Here is a 19200-nt window from a genome sequence, read left to right as displayed (position 1 = left end):
AGGAGTGTGATCCCCCTATAGTTGGAGCACACCCTCTGGTCCCCTTTCTTGAAGAGGGGGACCACCACCCCGGTCTGGCAGTCCAGAGGCACTGCCCCCGATGTCCACACGACGCTGCAGATGCGTGTTAACCAAGACAGCCCCACAGCATCCAGAGCCTTCAGGAACTCTGGGCGGATCTCATCCACCCCCGGGGCTCGACCACCGAGGAGCTTTTTAACCACCTCAGCGACCTCCGCCCCCGAGATAGGGGAGTCCACACCCAAGTCCCCATACTCTGCTTCCACATCGGAAGGCGTGTTGGTGGGATTGAGGAGGTCTTCAAAGTACTCCTTCCACCGACCCAAAACGTCCCGGGTTGAGGTCAGCAGCACCCCATCCCCACCATAAACAGTGTTGATGTTGCACCGCTTTCCCACCCGGAGCCGCCGGATGGTGGACCAGAATCGCCTTGAAGCTGTCCGGAAGTCGTTTTCCATGGCCTCGCCAAACTCCTCCCAAACCCGAGTTTTTGCCTCAGCGACCGCCGAAGCCGCATCCCGCTTGGCCTGCCGGTACCCGTCAGCTGCCTCTGGAGTCCCACAGGCTAAATAGGCCCGATAGTACTCCTTCTTCAGCTTCACAGCATCCCTCACCACTGGTGTCCACCAGCGGGTTCGCGGATTGCCGCCGCGACAGGCACCGACTACCTTACGGCCACAGTTCCGGTCAGCCGCCGCCACAATGGAGGCGCGGAACATGGCCCATTCGGACTCAGCCAACCCACCACCAGGTAGTGATCAGTTGACAGCTCCGCCCCTCTCCTCACCTGAGCGTCCAAGACATGCGGCCGCAAGTCCAACGACACGACTACAAAGTCGATCATCGAACTGCGGCCTAGGGTGTCCTGGTTCCAAGTGCACATATGGACACCCTTATGCCTGAACATGGTGTTCATTATGGACAATCCGTGGCGAGCACAGAAGTCCAACAACAGAACACCACTCGGGTTCAGATCGGGGGGGCCATTCCTCCCAATCACGCCACTCCAGGTCTCACTGTCATTGTCCACGTGAGCATTGAAGTCCCCCAGCAGAACAAGAGAGTCCCCAGAAGGAATGCTCTCCAACACCCCTTCCAGAGACTCTAAAAAGGGTGGGTACTCTGAACTGCCGCTCGGCGCATATGCGCAAACAACAGTCAGAACCCGTCCCCCCACCCGAAGGCGAAGGGAGGCTACCCTCTTGTCCACCGCGGTAAACCCCAATGTGCAGGCGCCCAGCCAGGGGGCAATAAGTATGCCCACCCCCGCTCGGCGCCTCTCCCCGCAGGCAACTCCAGAGTGGAAAAGGGTCCAACCACCTTCAAGGAGACTGGTTCCAGAGCCCAAGCCGTGCGTCGAGGTGAGCCCGACTATGTCTAGCCAGAATCTCTCAACCTCGCGCACCAGCTCAGGCTCCTTCCCCATCAGAGAGGTGACATTCCATGTCCCAAGAGCTAGCTTCTGTAGCCGAGGATCGGACCGCCAAGGTCCCCGCCTTCGGCCGCTGCCCAGCTCACAATGCACCCGACCCCTTATTATAAGTTTATTAAGACACAATCGAGAGAGGCCAAGAGCAAATCAAGTTCTGACATTAGTAAATAGAATTCCAACACTACGTGAATGTCAACATACTAAAGACCTGATATGTCTTCTTCATAACCAATAGATTCAGCCTTTGTGGCTAAATAATGTGATACTACAAGCCCTAAAATGCTGAAAATCAGTCACATTTGTAGTATTTCTTATATTTTCTTGTAATAAAAGTTTGACAAAGCAGTGTATTGTTTATTTTTTTTTTAAATCAGAGGGTGGGCCCAAACTTCTGGCCTGTAAAAAGTATTATATACTTTTTCAAAACTTTTTCCGAAAACAACAAACACAAAATAAATTAATTTTCTATGGTTACTCAAGGAATCCAAATAAAATACATACAATATATAAAATCATTACAAACTGGTACAATATTAATTAAGCCATTAGCTGTTCATTTCCCTTCATTGAACAGCAGTTGTTTGAATGACAGAGCTTAGCATGTATAGGATGAGTTAGCGATCAGTGTTAGATTACCCAGCATACAGAGTGACCTTGTGTCCCCTGAAGACAAGTTCATGACAGCAGTTATGAAAATTTGACTGAAATTAACAAACCGAAATAGGATTGAAAATATCTGGAATACTGGATGTCTTCAGACAGAACATGGCAAGTCCAAGCTATACCTAACACAGAACATGGAAAATCCAAGTCACACCTAAAACAGAACACATCCAAGCTAAATTAAACACAACATGGCACATCCGTGCTATACCCAACACACACAACATGGCACATCCATGCTATACCTAGCACAGAACACAAATCCAAAGGGCATAATTTTTAATACTCATGTTAATTCCTTACAAAGGACTTGCTTCATACGGTTAAGAAATATTGCAAGACTAACGCAATTTTGAACTACTGAGTGTAAAGTATATTGACTACTCTCTGAAACCCAAATGCTCCAGGAAGAACTGCCACCACAAGTAGGGAATATCACACCTGTAGTTAGGTGTGAATCACCGATTTCCTGATATGTGCCGGACAGACTTCCTGCTTATACAGCATTGAAAAGTAATCTAATGCAGAATCTGCTCTCAGATCACCTCACAACACACCCAATGCATCTGTCAGTATGTCATCCATCAACAGACTCCCTGACAGAGGGATAAGCAAATGACCACCATTCAATAACAGAACCGACAAACTTAGGTGTAAAATAAGGTGCCCAGGGAGGGTGTGGCGGCTAGTTGTTGTCCTCCAATACCACATATTTCCCTCTCCTCCATCTTCTGTGTTGTCACTCATGGATGGTAATCTTTGTATATTGTGCATGCTGGAAAGGGTGCTGATTGAAGTTAAATAGAGGCATGCAGGGCAGTTCAAATACGTGGTAAGATGCGGACTGTGGCTTGTAATTTAAATAATAAAATTATAAATTGTGTTAGGAATTAAATTTGTGTTACCATATTCTGTCTATATAAATAAAGTTAAGTAAACATAAAATTTGCAAATACCAAACAGTTTGGTTGATGAGTAACACAATCGAAACGAGAAGCATAGTGCATATTGATATGATAGGTATAGCAATGGAGAATATGGACATTAAAAAGCACCATATTAGCAGAGAGCCTCACCATAGTGGCCTGGTTTGAAAGCAAAGCCCTGACTCTATAGTGCCAGCTGGAGATGGCGGCCAGCATCGAGCTGGCAAAGTCGTCCATCTGGTCATCCTCCATCAGTATATCGTCGCTGTCACTCTCCCATTCCTTCTCAACCTTTGAGGCTGGCAGCCCAGACTCATCACTGCTCTCTCTCTGGCACATCATCTCCTTTTCTTCTTCCTTGTGAGACCCCTCAGCCTCTGGGTCATGTAGACCAATGCCCTCCTCACCGGCACTAGTGTTAGTCTGCAGGGAGAGAGGAGCATCCAACAGTGTCCTGCCAACCCCTGAGGGCTGCAGCGTGGAGTCACAAAAAAGAGGCTTGTGATTGTGCGGCTGACTCACTTTGGTCTAACAGCTCTAATGTGTAAATACGAAGCATATTCAAAAATTTACTTTTTTATTTTTTAAAATAAAACTGTGTCATTATATTGACAACAGAAGGATGGCAAAAGATAAAATGGCATAGCAGAAATATTTCAAAAACCTTAATCATAGTGCATCACCTTAATTCTAGCATACTAAGAAACTGAAGATGTAATCTACATAACAAGGAATGCAAATACTGTTAGTTAAAACAGGAATTTGTGGCAGGATTGTATAGTAGACAAAGCTGAAGTGTGTTCAGATATACACTATTATTATTATTATTAGAAAGTGGCTTAATTGTTCACTAGGAATCTGCCAAATGTTGTGGCAAAGGTAAACAACAGGAATGCGGTTGTCAGAGTGGATGTAGGCTTGTTGGAATTTAGTCTGTTCTAGACTTTGCAAGTGTTTTTCTCTGCCTTAGTGTTAAAACCACCCAGGACGTAAAGCCCTTGAATGTCGCTTTTTGGAGGTGCAGGGTTATTATGTTAACAAGTCATTATACATAAAAACATTAACATTACAAAGGAGACAACTTGCATTGCTCCACCGCACATAAGTAAGATAATGAATAATATTTGGTATAAGAGGGGACCCTGTCTTACCTTAAGAGTGTCTGTTGTACACAAGAGACGCAGAAGAGAAATCATAGGAAAACACGAAAAGCCATAATCAACATTAAGCACACAGAGATATATTCAATTATAGCAGACTGTTTAATGCATTAATAATAATGGCTTCCAGCTGTCACTTTCCAGCCCCCGCTGCTCCCAGGTCAACATAATGCTGACACACCGTATATGCAGTAAAACAGAGTGAAAAGGGGTGCCCACGTCCCAGGGGGGATGGACGTGTCGCCCCCAATATCTTCAGACATCATCACTGTCATCCTGTCACTCTTACTCCTCAGTTAAAATCACACTTCATTCTCCTTAAATCTAACTTACACCCTACACAGCTTTCACCACATCCTCAGTAATGTCACATGAGCAGATATCTATTTAGGGCTGAAAAATATTGGGGGGAAAAAATCACATTGTGATATTTTTGGGTTTTGCAATTGCCCTTCATAATGGTGCCTATTGCTATTTAACACATTAATGTCAGGGTATGAATGAAGCCGATAAGATGAGTTAAGAATGTGTTCCTTATCTTTCATTATCAATATTAAGGCAAATCCGCTGTGCATGCAAGGGGAAAACATATACTGAACAAAGACTATAGTCCTATATCAGACAAAATCATTTTATCATATGGATTTTTTCAGTTATGTTTAGCTGTGACTTTCTTCTGCCCTTCAGTGAGTGACTGGTACCTTGTTGGACGGCTAGATGCAGACCACTTCAGTTCCCAAACCTCAGGGCACCTCAGCCATTCCATGTATTCGCCACTCATTTTACCACCAGCTCACATAATTAATTAACAGAAACTTAATTAAACTTAGTTAAATAACTTTAGGAGGTCTTGATTGGGTTAATATAGTATGCTAATAGTCAAGTCAATGAATACCTAGACATTGGATGGCTACTTCAGATATAGAGGTGATTTTCAGAGAGGTTTAGAACTGGCTAAGCTGAGGTTTTTTTAAAGAAACAAAATCCTCAGTTTACCCCGACATGAAGACAACTTAATTTTCTTCAACAGCCTAAGCCATTTGCATGACATTTACATTTAATTATTCATGCTGCTCGTGAGGATATGATGAATTGAAGTTATGGGAAGATATGATGACTGGGGGGTGGGGCACGACTTAATAATTTAAATATGAATAATTAATAACTAAACCCCGGTTCCTTTGCCCCTGTTATATCCATAATAATAGCAAGCAGTTACTTGCTGTTTTTGCACACTGACTGATGATTATTTCTTGGTGAGTTCATTGTTTTTGTATTTTTAGATTAGTATTTTTCGGTCATATTCACAAACTGCACTAAATATTTTGGAGCCAGCTGGATTCAGGCTAGGCATCACACTTAGAAATTAATCAGCAGGCAGTGTAAACCTTCTTACCTTTAATGCTCTGTATGATCTGTTTGGCTGGTTCTGTTGGAAAGACAAGAATGAATAATTGACATTTTAAGATTCCAGTTAACCAGCCGTTTAATACATTCAGTCTCCATCCATCCATCCATCCATCCCCCAAATATAGTACAGGGCTACACTAAGCATGAAGCCCATTGCTAGGAGACAGAGAGGGCACCCTATGCATCTGCTCACCTGACTGTCGACGTTTTACATGGACCCCTACAGTTACGTCATCTGGTTGGCAGGACATGGCTTTCTTCAGTCTCTCTGGGCTGTAACGATACTTAGGGTCTGGAAGACAGGTGCAGTGTGAATGGAGCAGGGACTGAACCAAAATAAACATTCTGAGTGACACAAATCAAACATGTCACTCTGCCTGTCATGAAATGGCTCAGTAAGTATATTGCACTGCCCATCAAGAATGACCCAAGAAAGGCACCAATTCCAGTACTGAACAGGAGGAAATCACCTACAGTAGGTCATACATTTGATTTCTGCAATTCTTTCAAAATAACGTATCACTATTAAGATCTATGTTGTGAATGTGAATTTTATCAACTGCCCTGGGGCTAGAACAGCACTGGTAGTGCAAAACCAATACTTACACGCAGAATCCATTTGCAGTGCATCCTTTGCCTGAGAAAGATAAAGGAAAAATTGCTTTTGTTGCGCAGCAATTGTTTTTATTAACGCAGCAGAAGTTATATGAGCAAAGCAGGGTCTGACTTACCTTCTGTGGAATAATAGCCTGGTGGTTTTCCAAAATAAGCCTTTTAATATGATGGGCCCATAACTTCCTCTCCTCAGCAGTCTTAGCCTTAAAGTCATAAAGAGAGAATTATGAGGTTGCCAGGACACTCCAAAGCTGTTTAAATATAAAAAAAACAAAGCAAGTAAATATACTGGCTCCTAATAGCTTCCTTTCTCTAAAGCCACATGCATTTCAACGTCACTGGTCATTCAGCAAGTCCAATACAATAATATTCATATAGTGAAAACCATGCAATTTTAAAGCTTGATCAAGTTAAGAATATTTTTGATTTGTTCACTATCATTTTCCGTTGGCAAGCCCACACAACTGGATAATTCGGTTATTTTACCGCTTAGTAACTTTTTCACCGCACATCTGGACCTACCTGGACAGTGTGGGGCTGCTTAGGATATCTGTAGTGCATGACACTGAAGCACAGGGAGTCTTTGGCACTCTCAATCAACATCAGCGTTGAGCACTGGAGTAGGTGACACAACCAAATGTCAGAACATAGCCTTGTAAACCAAAGAAATCAAAATTTAGCCCTGCGCCCCAAGGACCTGTCCAATAATGCATTGTCCTGCCTGTCAATGTATGGCCCTGCTCACCAAGAGACTGCACAAGGGCTTGTCCTCTTGGCAGTGAAGGCCTTAGCTCATCCTGGGTCACTCACTGAGATGTGTGTCTTGTAGACATAGTGCTCCCCATGCTTCTTGGTGATGAGGAGCATTTTCTCAAAGAGGAAGAGCGTTCGTTCATTCTTGGAATGGTGCACACGGAAAGTGCCCTCTAGAACCAGCTCCCCGTAGGTTGTGAGGTCCGGCCCCTTCCAGTTGATCAACAAAGACTGGACCTCCTAAAGATAGGAGAAAAGAACAGGCTTATCAGTACTCCTGGAATCAAGATTGCTGCCAACACCTGAGTCGGAGACTCATAGGGGAGGTGGACCAGCCAGGATTGAAGCCTCCAATGAGGCTTCCAATCAGCAATCAGCCAACCGAATTACTGCTGATGTCCAGCCCTGCCTTTACGGCCCAGACGAAGGAGCCAATGCCCACTATGAAGGTGGGAGCCTGGCCGGCAGAGCTAACCCGCAGGTCGATACCAGCCTCTTCACTTTCAGTACTGCTGGTGCCAGATGTTCATAGTTGAAAGTGTAGCCAGGAACTCTACCCTCCCAGTATGTTCTCACACTGAGTGGCTAAAATGACCAATTCTATTCAAAAAGAAAATGCTAACTGTTATCAAGGTGATGCACAATACTGCATGTTTTAATGATAGCTGCAAGCTTTTGCCTGTATTAAGCCTGTTTTGTGTTAAGCTTTGATTTAACTTTATAGCTCAGGTGATATAAGCTCAGTATACACTGAGAAAAAAAGGATTCTGCTTACTTGTTGGTGTTAAATTATGTTGATACAATGGAAATGTATAAATTTTTATGCAAAATTCTTTAAATGAACTCAATTAAATCATGGACAGTGGTTCCACCATGCAGTGACTTTGCGTTCTGAGTTAATTTCACTAAATTTTCTAATGTCTTATTAAACCAGATGAAAACCTTTAATTCTATTTAAATGAGGTATATAATGTAACAGCAGCCGTGACTAAATTCACCCACCATCATGAAGAAGATACTGACCTTATAGGATGTTCTCATTGGCTCTACCCACCTATACGTACTACTACTATAGTGCAAAATGAAAGGGGCCCAACTGGCACATACCAAATTAGTCTGGCAACCCAAAGAACCATAAAAAATAACTCATAATAAAGTGTGGTAGAGACTAAAATCCAGGGCATAGCATCCTAGATCACAGTGGGCTTCTAAATATTAAGCCTGGGTTTCTAAAAATGGATCCTATTAAAAATCTGAATATTAAATAAGCAAAATGATATGATTTGATCTTCTCTCCCATAACAGAGCCTCAGACATGGTTTTTCTTGATCAAAAGTGCAACAATGCGTCTGGCCACCCCACATTTAAAAAACACTACTCCTATGAGTGTGAAGCTGGCGCAAAAATCATTCGCTATTTTGACGATGTGTGCACATGTCGTGAAAATGACCAATGCGCTGTTACAAAACTAGCAAAACCACTTTGTGTTGTGCTTTGCACTGATGGAAAATAGGGCACTTAATGTTATGCAGTCTAGCAACCAATTCACTTGGTTTAATTAGACATGAGAAAATTTAGTGAGATTAACTCAACTATATTCTGTTCTCAGAACACAAAGTGAATGCATTAAGTTAAAAAGAATGTTTCATTTTTTACATGCTCATTCTAGTTGTGTGGAACCACCATACATGATTTAACTGAGTTCATTCAAAGTAACGTGTTCAGTGTTGAGTTCGGTCAAAGAATTATGGATGAAAACTATTTACATTGTATCAGCATAATGTAAATAAAACCATCAAGTCATTTTAGTTCTTCCTGTACAGTTTGTGTCATATCTGCGGTATGATGAAGAAACTTTTTGCATTTGATGTCAAAGCGTAATAATTCATTTATAATTAATTTATTTTATATATAGACACACACACACACCTTAGCAGAAAGGAGCATCAGTGCTGTGGTTCACTCCCTTTCTGCAGTTTGCCTGGTGTAGTGAAGAAACTTTTTGTATTTCATGTTCATATTTCATCAGAAATATGTCGTCCTCTGTCTGTGGTGATTTTTTTGGTCTGACACGAGTGATTATCTGCTAACAGTCAAACTGAGGACTGATATATGAGCAACAGCAAGTATATAACCACCTGGTGTAGTCTCAGGAATTCCAGCGGTTCCAGGACCAAAGTAATTCACCACTTCATTGAGGTGCCACCTGAATAAGGGTTTGTCAGTAACCTGACTGCATCCCTGAAGCACTCCCATGCAACATGGAAGAGGACATGCAAAACATTACCAAGCTAGGTAATCGTATTAGATTACCTAGCTTAGTCCAGCCAAAACCACTTCCACCAACTGGCCAAGTTTAACAGCTATCACATGCCCTGTGTGAATGACCTAATAGAACATTAAAGCCCATTTCAGACACACTGCCACCCTGAACTTATCTAGATATTTCCTGGAGAGGCTGTATGTGTGAAAGCAAATATCCAAATCAGTCATTTCAAATGGTAGACAGACTTTCTCCGGCTAGCTCTCTAGTAGTCCAGGTAATTTCTGATTGACCCCCTTGTATGAATGGAGCAGGAAATTGTCTGGAGACTTCACCGTGACTGAGTGGGTGCGTTCATGATGTTTCTATCACGCAACTGGCGTGAAAACAATAGAATACAAACATATGAGGGTGAGGAATAAGGATCATTTACTCAAAGAAGACCCTAACAAAGATGGCTAACTGGAGATACAATGAAATTCGGGGCATTCTGTCAGTAGTGCTATAAACAAAATTTGCGCAGTGAACTTTCTGCATCATGCCCTGCATGCTCTACCCAAGAGGAGTAACCAACCGCAGTATCTCTAGTAGGTGTGAAGGCATCTAACACAGACAATCTCCTGTTGTGTGTCACATGTGTGAAAGGGCAGTTTTGGAAAAATTCTGGACCTGATTCTCCAGACAATATCAGGAGTTCATGTATGAAAACAGCTTTAGATAGTGCCCATTTCATCTCTGCCCTGGACCTAACCATGAGATATCAGCAAGTGCACTTGACCTTGGAGAGAAATGAAGTCACTGGCCATATGTAATGTTTCCCTTCGGGGTCCAGAGAGCATTTACCATTTTCTGAAGGATGATATATATTACCCTTCATTCCCATCAAGGGTTTGTTGTTGATAATTCACCCTGACGATGGACCACACCCTGTCACAGTGGATGATGACACAAATACTTGTGTGACCTAGTGGTTCCTGCCTCTGCAACTCCACACCTTTGACCTCTAGAGCTGATCCTGGGCTGCAGATGGCTTGCCTTGGACACATTGCTTTTAGGGCTTCTTAGGCCCGGCTTGCTTCCCTCCTACCCAGCAGGCCATGGCACTTGGAGGTTCTATGCTAGAACATTCAGAACTGTGCCGTGTGAAAATGTGCCCACCTAGAGTCATCTGGAGGATTTTTCTCCTGTCAGTTTCTTGCACTATGTCTTTCTTCTCCTTCTAGTCAGCTGGCTTTTCAGCCCAATAAAGAGACCTCAGCTGGGATATTCTGCACCCAGCATGTTTGCCTGACTCTTCCAGTGTATATGTACACCTGCTCATTAACACGAAAAGCCTGCTCATCCAGAGAATCATGCGGCAGGGTCAAGAGGTTCACTTACGGTATGACTAAGCATTAGAACGACGAGGATGTGTGATCTAAGCGACTTTAAATGTTGTGATCTCTGTTGCTGGACATGGAGGTTCCAGCATCTCAGGTACCTTCCTGGGGTTTTTGTGTACTACAGAGACATTGACAGAGTTTAGAAAGAATAGTGTGATTAAGGAAAAAAACTAACAAATTAATCACCTTGTTAACGAGAAGGGTTGACCTGCTATAGTTAACAGAAAGGCCACACACACAAAAATCACAGCTCAGTACAACAGTGGTTGCACTCATCAATCCTTAAAGTGGTTATGGAGAGTTCCTACCTGTAACTATACCTGAATAAGTGACCACCGCATGTATTTGTGCGAGAATCAGTGCGTGAATTGCTAATCTCCTGACCTGCAGTCTGACAGCATGTTCATGTTTCCTCTTCATGTCATTGATGTACCAGGCCACACCCGTCATGGTGTAGATGGCCTCTTCTACCACTTCATAGCCCTCCTCCTCAGGGTTGAAGTGTTTGGCAATCTCCTTCAGGGGTTAACAGTGGAAGCGTGAGCAGCAGTAGGCAGTACATCTGAGCCAGAAAATGACTGGGTGGAGCGCCTTGTACCTGGAGCAGCAGGTGGTACTTGAGTATTCTCTGGACTGGCTTGAGCAGGTAAGAACCGAGGGGCAGCGGGTGCTTCAGCATGGCCTGTCGATCGTGAAAGAAGTTTGACAGAGTCTTGTTGCTCATGCACTCTGTCAACACAGCCACTGAACTGTGAGGAGGAACAAATACAGAGACATTTCAAAGCACATATCCCTCTATGGGACCCAGATCTCCACCAAGGTGAGTAAACATCAATGCAACTGGCTGTTTGTAACACACATGCATCTCCAAGAGAGTCAGCCTGTACACGACCTCTTGCTACCAACATCCACCCTTCTCCACATTTCTTTATATATCCAGTTCTCCTCCACATTGCAATAGTAGAGACGTCAAATCAGTAATGATGCACATATTATTACCACCACTAGATGGCAGGCATGCATCACTCAAAATATTTACGATTCCAGTAGTGTACAAAATGTATCCATTATTAAGGTTTATTTTTCAACAAAAATGGCACAGGGTTGAAAACTACAATGTTCATTCACTAGTCACACTGCTTAATGTACAAAAAGTATTCATGAGTTGGCGTTTATAGCCCTCTGCTATGCTGGCAGCCCTTACTTTGGGTAGTTGGTGCAGTATTGTGTGTAGATCTCAAAATATTCAGTCTGTGGAGAAAAAAAGGGGAGGGGGAAGCGCATTTGCTGATATTTTTACATCATAATACTCATTTCACACACTAACACTAGTCACACAATAACATGATCTGATAGGCGTCCCTCAGCGGCTCCCCCACCTTGTGCACAAAGCACCTGGCGATGGCCACAGCATCATTCTCACACATATCGAGGGACTGCAGCAGCTCACTGGAACACAGAGCAGATGACTAGTTTGGAGGCTGGATCTCATGTACAAACTATGGAAGCCAGGACACAAGCGGGCTATCAGTTATGTGTATAGTGGCTATTCACCTAATTATTTGGTGCAGAGCAGAAACAGAACTCAGAGCAAACAGATTTCTCGAAATCATGGGGCTTGTAACGCCTCAGAAATCTTTAACTTACTGCCTCATATTTCAAGATCATTACAGCTTGCTTTTTGGAAATGTTAAAGACTAAGTATGAATGGTAGACAGATGACAAAATGTTAGATAAAAAACAAAACAAAAAAAGAACACCACAACATCATAAAATTTACAGGTAATAACTGCCTCACCCTGGGCACACTCATGGTGACACAATAAGGTTTAGGACTTGCCTGTTGAATTCGTAGATATCCTCAATGTTCCCGAAGAGAGCACCCACTTGTTCTGGGAGAATGGGCAGGTTAGTGGTGTCAATGATATGAGCCAGGTAGTCCTGGGGATTGGCACAATGATGTGATTAATGCACCACCAGTAAACAATCCACAGCATACATGCTGGTTGTGAAACAAATTTTCTCAATATAACCTAGCTACGAATCATATACAGAACGTCACATCATCCATGCCACATAGTTCTTGTCAAAGACCTGCAAACATACAGTCAAGATGCTGAACTACAAAACACTGCCCCACGCACTGCCACTGTGGTATGCTAAAGGTTTCTCGATAGAGGTCCATCACGATGAGTTACACAAGTCACCACACTGTACCAACTGCAGAAGGGTTGACTCACAGTGAGCCAGTGCCCAAGTCGTCACAGGCAAATCTGCAAATGAGAACATTGGATTGAAAATGTAATTCAATGGTCAACTGTCCTTCATGTCTGTGAATGAATCTATGCGAGTTGGCCTATGAGAAATACAGCGAAAAACAGTTTGTATCATCAGCACAACATTATAGCAATAGATTTTGCTGCTGACATGGTAGGTGTTGGTAGACCGGCAACCCCTCAAATCAGAGTAAACCCATAAGAAAATGGCATCGCCATATCCATGGCTTTGCCCATACAAAACTAGCTGCTGACAATTCAAGCCTTTGTTTGGCTGTCAGGAAGCCTTGAGAACATATGGTGTGTGACACTTCACAGCTAATAGCAAATATTGCAGGTCATTATCTGCAGATTGCAACAAAGGAGCCCACATGCTAAGGATGAAACTACATTTGATACAGTGCCCATGGTAACAGTACATATGATTGCAGTGCTTGAAGTGGAGAAAAACACTGCCGATCTCCCCCTTTTCTTGAAGATTACTGCTGATATATTATTGTACATGATATCTCACAGCAGCAGCGATCAAAAACTTGGGGTTGTCAGTCTGTCGGTGTTTCACAGGTAACAGGAACGAGTATCCTACCACCACAAAACCTGAAAAAGCAAAATCCATTTCATAGTTGAAGACAGGAAAGACAGGTTCTGGGGCGAAACTTAAGTCAGTTGACAATCACTTCATTCAGCTGAAGACCCACACACCCAGCCCTCTGTACCATCAGACTGTCTGACAGCACACAGGCACTGTCTAAAAATGCAACAATTATCTATAAACCAGTCTATCAACAGTGCCAATGTGCAAAATGTGCACAACAAAGCATATAGTGGGCTAAGACACAAAAACAAAATTGCAAAGCAGAAATAAATAAGTTAATGTACAGAGAAAGTCATCCACAATCTAAAAGGCTGTCATTTATGGTCCAGGTTCTCAGACATTCCCAACCACTACACTGACACAACATGAACAAACCAAAGGAAAACTGCTGCCTTTGTCATCCATTCTTCAGTTTTGAACAGTAGAATTGACTATCCTAGGGTAAGTGTATCCTATCAAAGGTGTGTATCCACACAAAAACAAAAATAAAGTTAAAATGTCTTTCAGTTGATACTTTCAGAGAACATGGCATTTGCGTGAGACATGGACAGTGGCTGTAACCACAGAGCAGGTGCTCTGGGTTTCATGGTCAGGTGTCCTCCGGCTAAACTTCATCTGCTTCCCTCTAATGGGGATTTTCTTTCAGAAATGCAATAATGCACCAGACACTAGAACTTTGCCCAAAACATGTAGCTCAGTTTGGATGATAATGTATTATTTTAACAATAGTAGTATTCATTTCATTAAGGAAACATCATATAAATTCTTTAGAACATAATACAGAATTTTTCTGAAAATACAGTATTGTACTATATTTTATTTGTGATTCTTCATAACAGGATGGTGGCTCAGAGGGTTATACTATTACCTTACAGCTCTGGGGGAGGGGAGTCAGATTCTGCTCCTGCTATGTTTTACATGTTTTACATGTTTTTGCAGTGTTGCACAGGTTTCTACCTACAGTCAGAAGACTTGCCTATCGCCTGTACTCTTTGAGATGGACTGGCATTCTCTGGGGTGAACTCCAGCCTTATACTCTATACTACCTGGGATGAGCACCAGAATATCCTAACCAGAAGATGGATGGAATTTCACTGATACTAATGTATACAGTATATCTGTGTTTTTAAATTCTCTATGGTGTAAGAGAGGACACTGTGGAAAACAATGATCCCCATGAATTGTATGCACTTTTCAGGCACAGTGACTCACCTCCACAATACCGCGCAGATCCCTCACATACATGCGCTCCGTCTCCACAATCTCCATAACAACCCGGTCAAGGTACGTGATCTGGGGGCCGGGAGCCATGGTTTGGGCTTCGGGGGATGAGCAGGGGACCTGGATGGACTGATCAGCCCAGAGTGGGGCCACGGTCTTATTGTTCTTCTGAACAGCTCCCTCTGCACTGCCCTCCTCAAGGCCGGCTGGCCGCTCCTTGCCAGCAGGGCCTGGCTCCAGGTCTATGCTCTGTGTGGAGCTTCTGTAGAGACAGTGCTCCTCTTTGGAAGAGCTTGAACTTGAGGATAAGGTGGAAACAAGGCTCACAGGACGGCCATTATCAGGGAGGTCCCCACCAATCAGGACAGAGCTCTCTGACACGGTGCTGGTGGACAGGCATTCGCTACTGAAAGACGAGCCAGTGGACAAGCGGGGAGACTCTGAGAAAAGGACAGAAAGGGAATAAGTTTAGGGGAATTCTGTATTTAAACACTGCATGCACTCTACTGCACTTCAGGATGACTGTGTCAAATATTTCCAAAATTGCTATACAGTGCATTGTTCTACTGCCAACTGTTTTGTACTCACAACAGACTGACCACATAAGGTACTGCGGAACAAAACAATTGATGAGACACTTGAAATTGCAGAGTTGACTGAAATGGGACGCGCTGTCCAGAGATGGCTTAAGCCAGAGGGTCTCGCAGCAGCGACACTCAAAGGTGGTTTTATACAGCCCATGACGCAGTATTACTCTGCTATTAAAATCTGCCCAGTAGCCCAGTCTTTCGTTTAGCACAGAGCAAAAAAAATTATCTATCAATACTTGACAATCTTCACTGCCATCACCCCCATCCACAATCTTCACTGCCGACACCCCCAACCCCCCATCCACACTATTCACTGGCGACCCCCCATCCACAATCTTCACTGCCGAAACCCCCACTCCACCTCTCAGTACAGGCACTGATCAGCTGACTGTTGATGTTATTCTCAGCTTAAAAAAAGCAGCTCAGGTGGCTGAACACCTCCTGTCCAGAGGCCCTCAGGGTATTTGAGTTTGGGGCCCCAGTGTAATCACTACACAGGTGTGAGGATGTGGTAAAATAGAAACTTTATCTAACAAAGACAAATGTCAGGAACGTGGCAGAATGCATCTGTCAGAATGTGAAACCTTCTGATTATTTTGAAAACCTGAACTAATCGGTATCTTTGGCATGTCCGTCTCTTTCCTGTAACTGCAGAGAAGCATTAAGCTGGAAGCCTGTGCAGGAATTGGAAGTTACTCTACTCTGCACTGAAAGCTCTGGAAACTGCATTTTCATTTAAAAAATGTAGAACACCCAAACATGTGTTAGTTTGAATTTTATATTAAACATTTAAATCTTTTCATGATTTTTTTCTTTGCATACAAGCAGATTATACAAGTGAATTTCCTTGATGGGCAAACGGTGGCCCAGATCATGGGAAGATGTTTGCTTAATTCTTGCTAATTATCTGACCAATGTTTTATGGTTAAGCCCACTACAAGCTTAATATTTTACAATTTTGGGTTTGGCCCATTTTTCTTATACAAGGAGTCTACATTTATGTTTAAATTTACTTTTATTTAGCAGATGCTTTTCTCCAAAGTGACAAACAAGTGATGCAACTAGAACAAAACAAACAGACAGCTGTCAAGGAGTCAAATAGGCATAAGTGTGGCTAAGCTGAGCTTCCAATGAATGCCCAGTTACAAGTGAACTACATAAAACTATTATAATGCCAGAACAAATTTTGACCGACTCTTCTCTCCAGAATTGTTTTAATTCACCCACATTGGAGGGTTTTCAACTATGAATTGCCCACTTAACATCCTCAATGGGGTTCCAGGACTCTGACTAGGCCACTTCAAACCTTAATTTTGTTTTTTTTTCCAGCCGTTCAGAGGTGGACTTGCTCTTCTGCTTCAGATCGTTATCCTGCTGCAATAACCCATTTGTGTTGAGCTTCAGATCATGGTCTGATGGCAGGATTTTCTCCTGCAGTACTTTCTATTAGACAGTTGAATTCATGCATCCCTCAATAATGGCAAGTTGCCGAGGCCCTGAAGCAGCAAAGTATCCAAACACCAACACAGTACCTCCACCATGTTTGGCTGTGGGCATGATGTTATGTGTGGAAAGCAGTGTTAGCTATATGCCAGATGTAGCAGGACCCATGTCTTCCAGATAGTTCCACTTTTGACTCATTAGTCCATGGAACTTTCTCCCAAAAGGTTTGGGGTAACCAAGGTGTTTTTTTTCCCAAATATTAGACACCTTCATGTGTCTCTTGTTTAGCAGTGATTAACTAACCTGAGAGAAGCATGCAGTTCCTTAGATGTTTGTCTGGGGTCTGCTATGACTTCCCTGAAGAGTTTTCTATAAATTTTCAGGGCCAGCCACTCCTGGGCAGATTTGCTACAGTTCCATTTTTTTCCATTTGCAGATTATGGCTCTCATGGTGGTTCACTGAAGTCCAAGGGTTTTAGAGAGTGCTCTGTACCCCTTTCCTAACTGGTGTATTTCAATAACTTTCTTTCTCATGTCTTCAGAAAGTTCTTTTGATTGAGGCGTGGTGTGCTCCTTCTTGAGACCCCATATCCAACTCCACATTACTGGAGTGGTTCTATTTAAGTGATGTGTGGATTAAACAGGGCTGGCAACTACGGGTGTAACAATGCATCGATTTGTATCGATGTATCGATTCAATGGCAAACGATCCGATGCATCGACGTGCCCGCATAAATGTAGGTATGTTACAATCCACGGGAATCCCGGCCGCCATTTTCTACGATCGCCACTGCTGTGCGATATAGGTGCATCACAGGGTAACCCCAAGGTAAAATGGGCAGTGTGCTGTCTGTGATCGGCTATTTCTGCGAGATTCCTTGTTATGACATACTTAGGATTCCCCTCTTCAGCCTCGAATTCGAATTTTTCAATTTGATCATACGGTTTGTTATTTTTGCTTGCGCCGAAAATTTTCATCAAGTTCAACCTGTTCTAAACCAAAATCTATGCTTTGGACAATAACAACAGCTAATTGGACACTCTTTCTATTGTTTTTTCTGTTAACTGGTGAAGTTTCATCAAAATCAAATGAATCCGAGACAGTTATTTACCGTTCCGAAGATTGCCTGTCTGATTGACTGAGTGTCATGGCGGTCACTGCGTTTTTGCATCTTTAGCCTTGTCCGTCACACTAATTAACTAATTAAAAGGAGACATAGATATCCAACTTAATTGTTTAGTGTTTTATCTGATTCTCTTTAACTTTCTCTGTATGTGTTGAAAGTTTCATTCAGTTATCTCAACCCAAAAGGAAGTTATTGAACATTCACTTTTGTTGATCACAGCTTTTGTTTTATTCTAATGCAAAGACAATACATGGAAATTAGCCATTCCCCGAATATTAAAACTGTCATAACTTCCTTAATACTGAACATAGAGGGGTGGTTTTGGTATCAAAATTTATGTTTCTTTACACTCTCCCTGATGAAAACATTTGCAGGTCTTAATTTTACTGTCTCATTTTTTTGTAACATACCTAATAAATGTCGATACAAGCATTTTTTTCCTCGTCGGTTCCAGTATTGTTTTCATGATCCACTCCGACGTATACATGGTCTACACCAGGGGTGCCCAATACATCGATCGCGATCTACTAGTCGATCGCAAAGGTAGTGTGGGTAGATCACATATGGCATAAAAAAATAAAGGATGGATGACGCGTTCAACCGCACCAGCTGCTGCAAATCTCTAGCAAGAGACCGAGTCGCCTAGTCAGCCTCCAATTTATTTCTACTAAACTTAAGAAAGGGTATAAAAATGAATGGGAGAGCTGGACCAAGTAAGAAGCCAAAAACCTACCACTTCTATACGGAATGGGAGGAGAAATTTTTTCTTCCACAATGTCATATTCGAAGTGCATTTGCCTCATCTGTCAGTCTACCACTGCTATTCCGAAGAAGGGAAATGTGGAGCGGCATTTTCGGACTGTTCATAAAAACTACATTAACTTCCCTCTGAAAAGCGAGCTGAGAAATAGAATAAAGAGAATAAAGGTGAAGGAACTAAATTCCAAGTTCAATTCATAAATACTTTATTTATCCCAAAGGGAAATTAATATTAATAAATAATAATAATATTAAAGAATACTCAATATTTTTTACATATAAATATATGTTTTGCATTTTTATAGTAGGTAGATCATTTTGACTTGGTCATTTATAAGTAACTCACAAGCTAGCGTACCTTCAGAGCGTGTGTTTAGTACTGCAGGTCGCTACGCTCAGAGCACACAATCTCCTGAACATGTTGACCATTACATTTTTCTTAAAAAAACCTCTCAAAGAAGATTACTGACATACTTGTTTCACCGCAGAAGTCAGTCATGTTAATCTTCCTCATTCTACATGTCTGTCCATACAGTGTTTTTTATTTTTACCTTATTGCACTTT

At 42.6% G+C, this 19200-nt stretch overlaps 1 protein-coding gene across 1 annotated transcript in view; it reads right to left on the bottom strand.

Moving 5' to 3' along the window:
* LOC111861006 (pleckstrin homology domain-containing family G member 3-like) overlaps positions 1–19200 on the bottom strand; it is a 43199-nt gene that overhangs the window by 9265 nt on the left and 14734 nt on the right. Inside the window, exons 5-19 of the mRNA XM_072702641.1 lie at positions 14709–15157; positions 12466–12566; positions 12005–12074; positions 11830–11876; positions 11224–11374; positions 11010–11141; positions 7038–7220; positions 6750–6842; positions 6344–6430; positions 6219–6249; positions 5806–5904; positions 5599–5631; positions 4082–4204; positions 3742–3761; positions 3193–3570 (exon numbers count right to left, since the gene is read on the bottom strand). Coding sequence (XP_072558742.1) covers positions 3193–3570; positions 3742–3761; positions 4082–4204; positions 5599–5631; positions 5806–5904; positions 6219–6249; positions 6344–6430; positions 6750–6842; positions 7038–7220; positions 11010–11141; positions 11224–11374; positions 11830–11876; positions 12005–12074; positions 12466–12566; positions 14709–15157 — 1997 coding nt within the window. The remainder of the gene's footprint in view (positions 1–3192; positions 3571–3741; positions 3762–4081; positions 4205–5598; positions 5632–5805; positions 5905–6218; positions 6250–6343; positions 6431–6749; positions 6843–7037; positions 7221–11009; positions 11142–11223; positions 11375–11829; positions 11877–12004; positions 12075–12465; positions 12567–14708; positions 15158–19200) is intronic.

Source organism: Paramormyrops kingsleyae, chromosome 19, assembly GCF_048594095.1.
Source record: "Paramormyrops kingsleyae isolate MSU_618 chromosome 19, PKINGS_0.4, whole genome shotgun sequence".
Lineage (NCBI taxonomy): Eukaryota > Metazoa > Chordata > Actinopteri > Osteoglossiformes > Mormyridae > Paramormyrops > Paramormyrops kingsleyae.
This window is presented reverse-complemented; position numbering and strand designations above follow the sequence as displayed.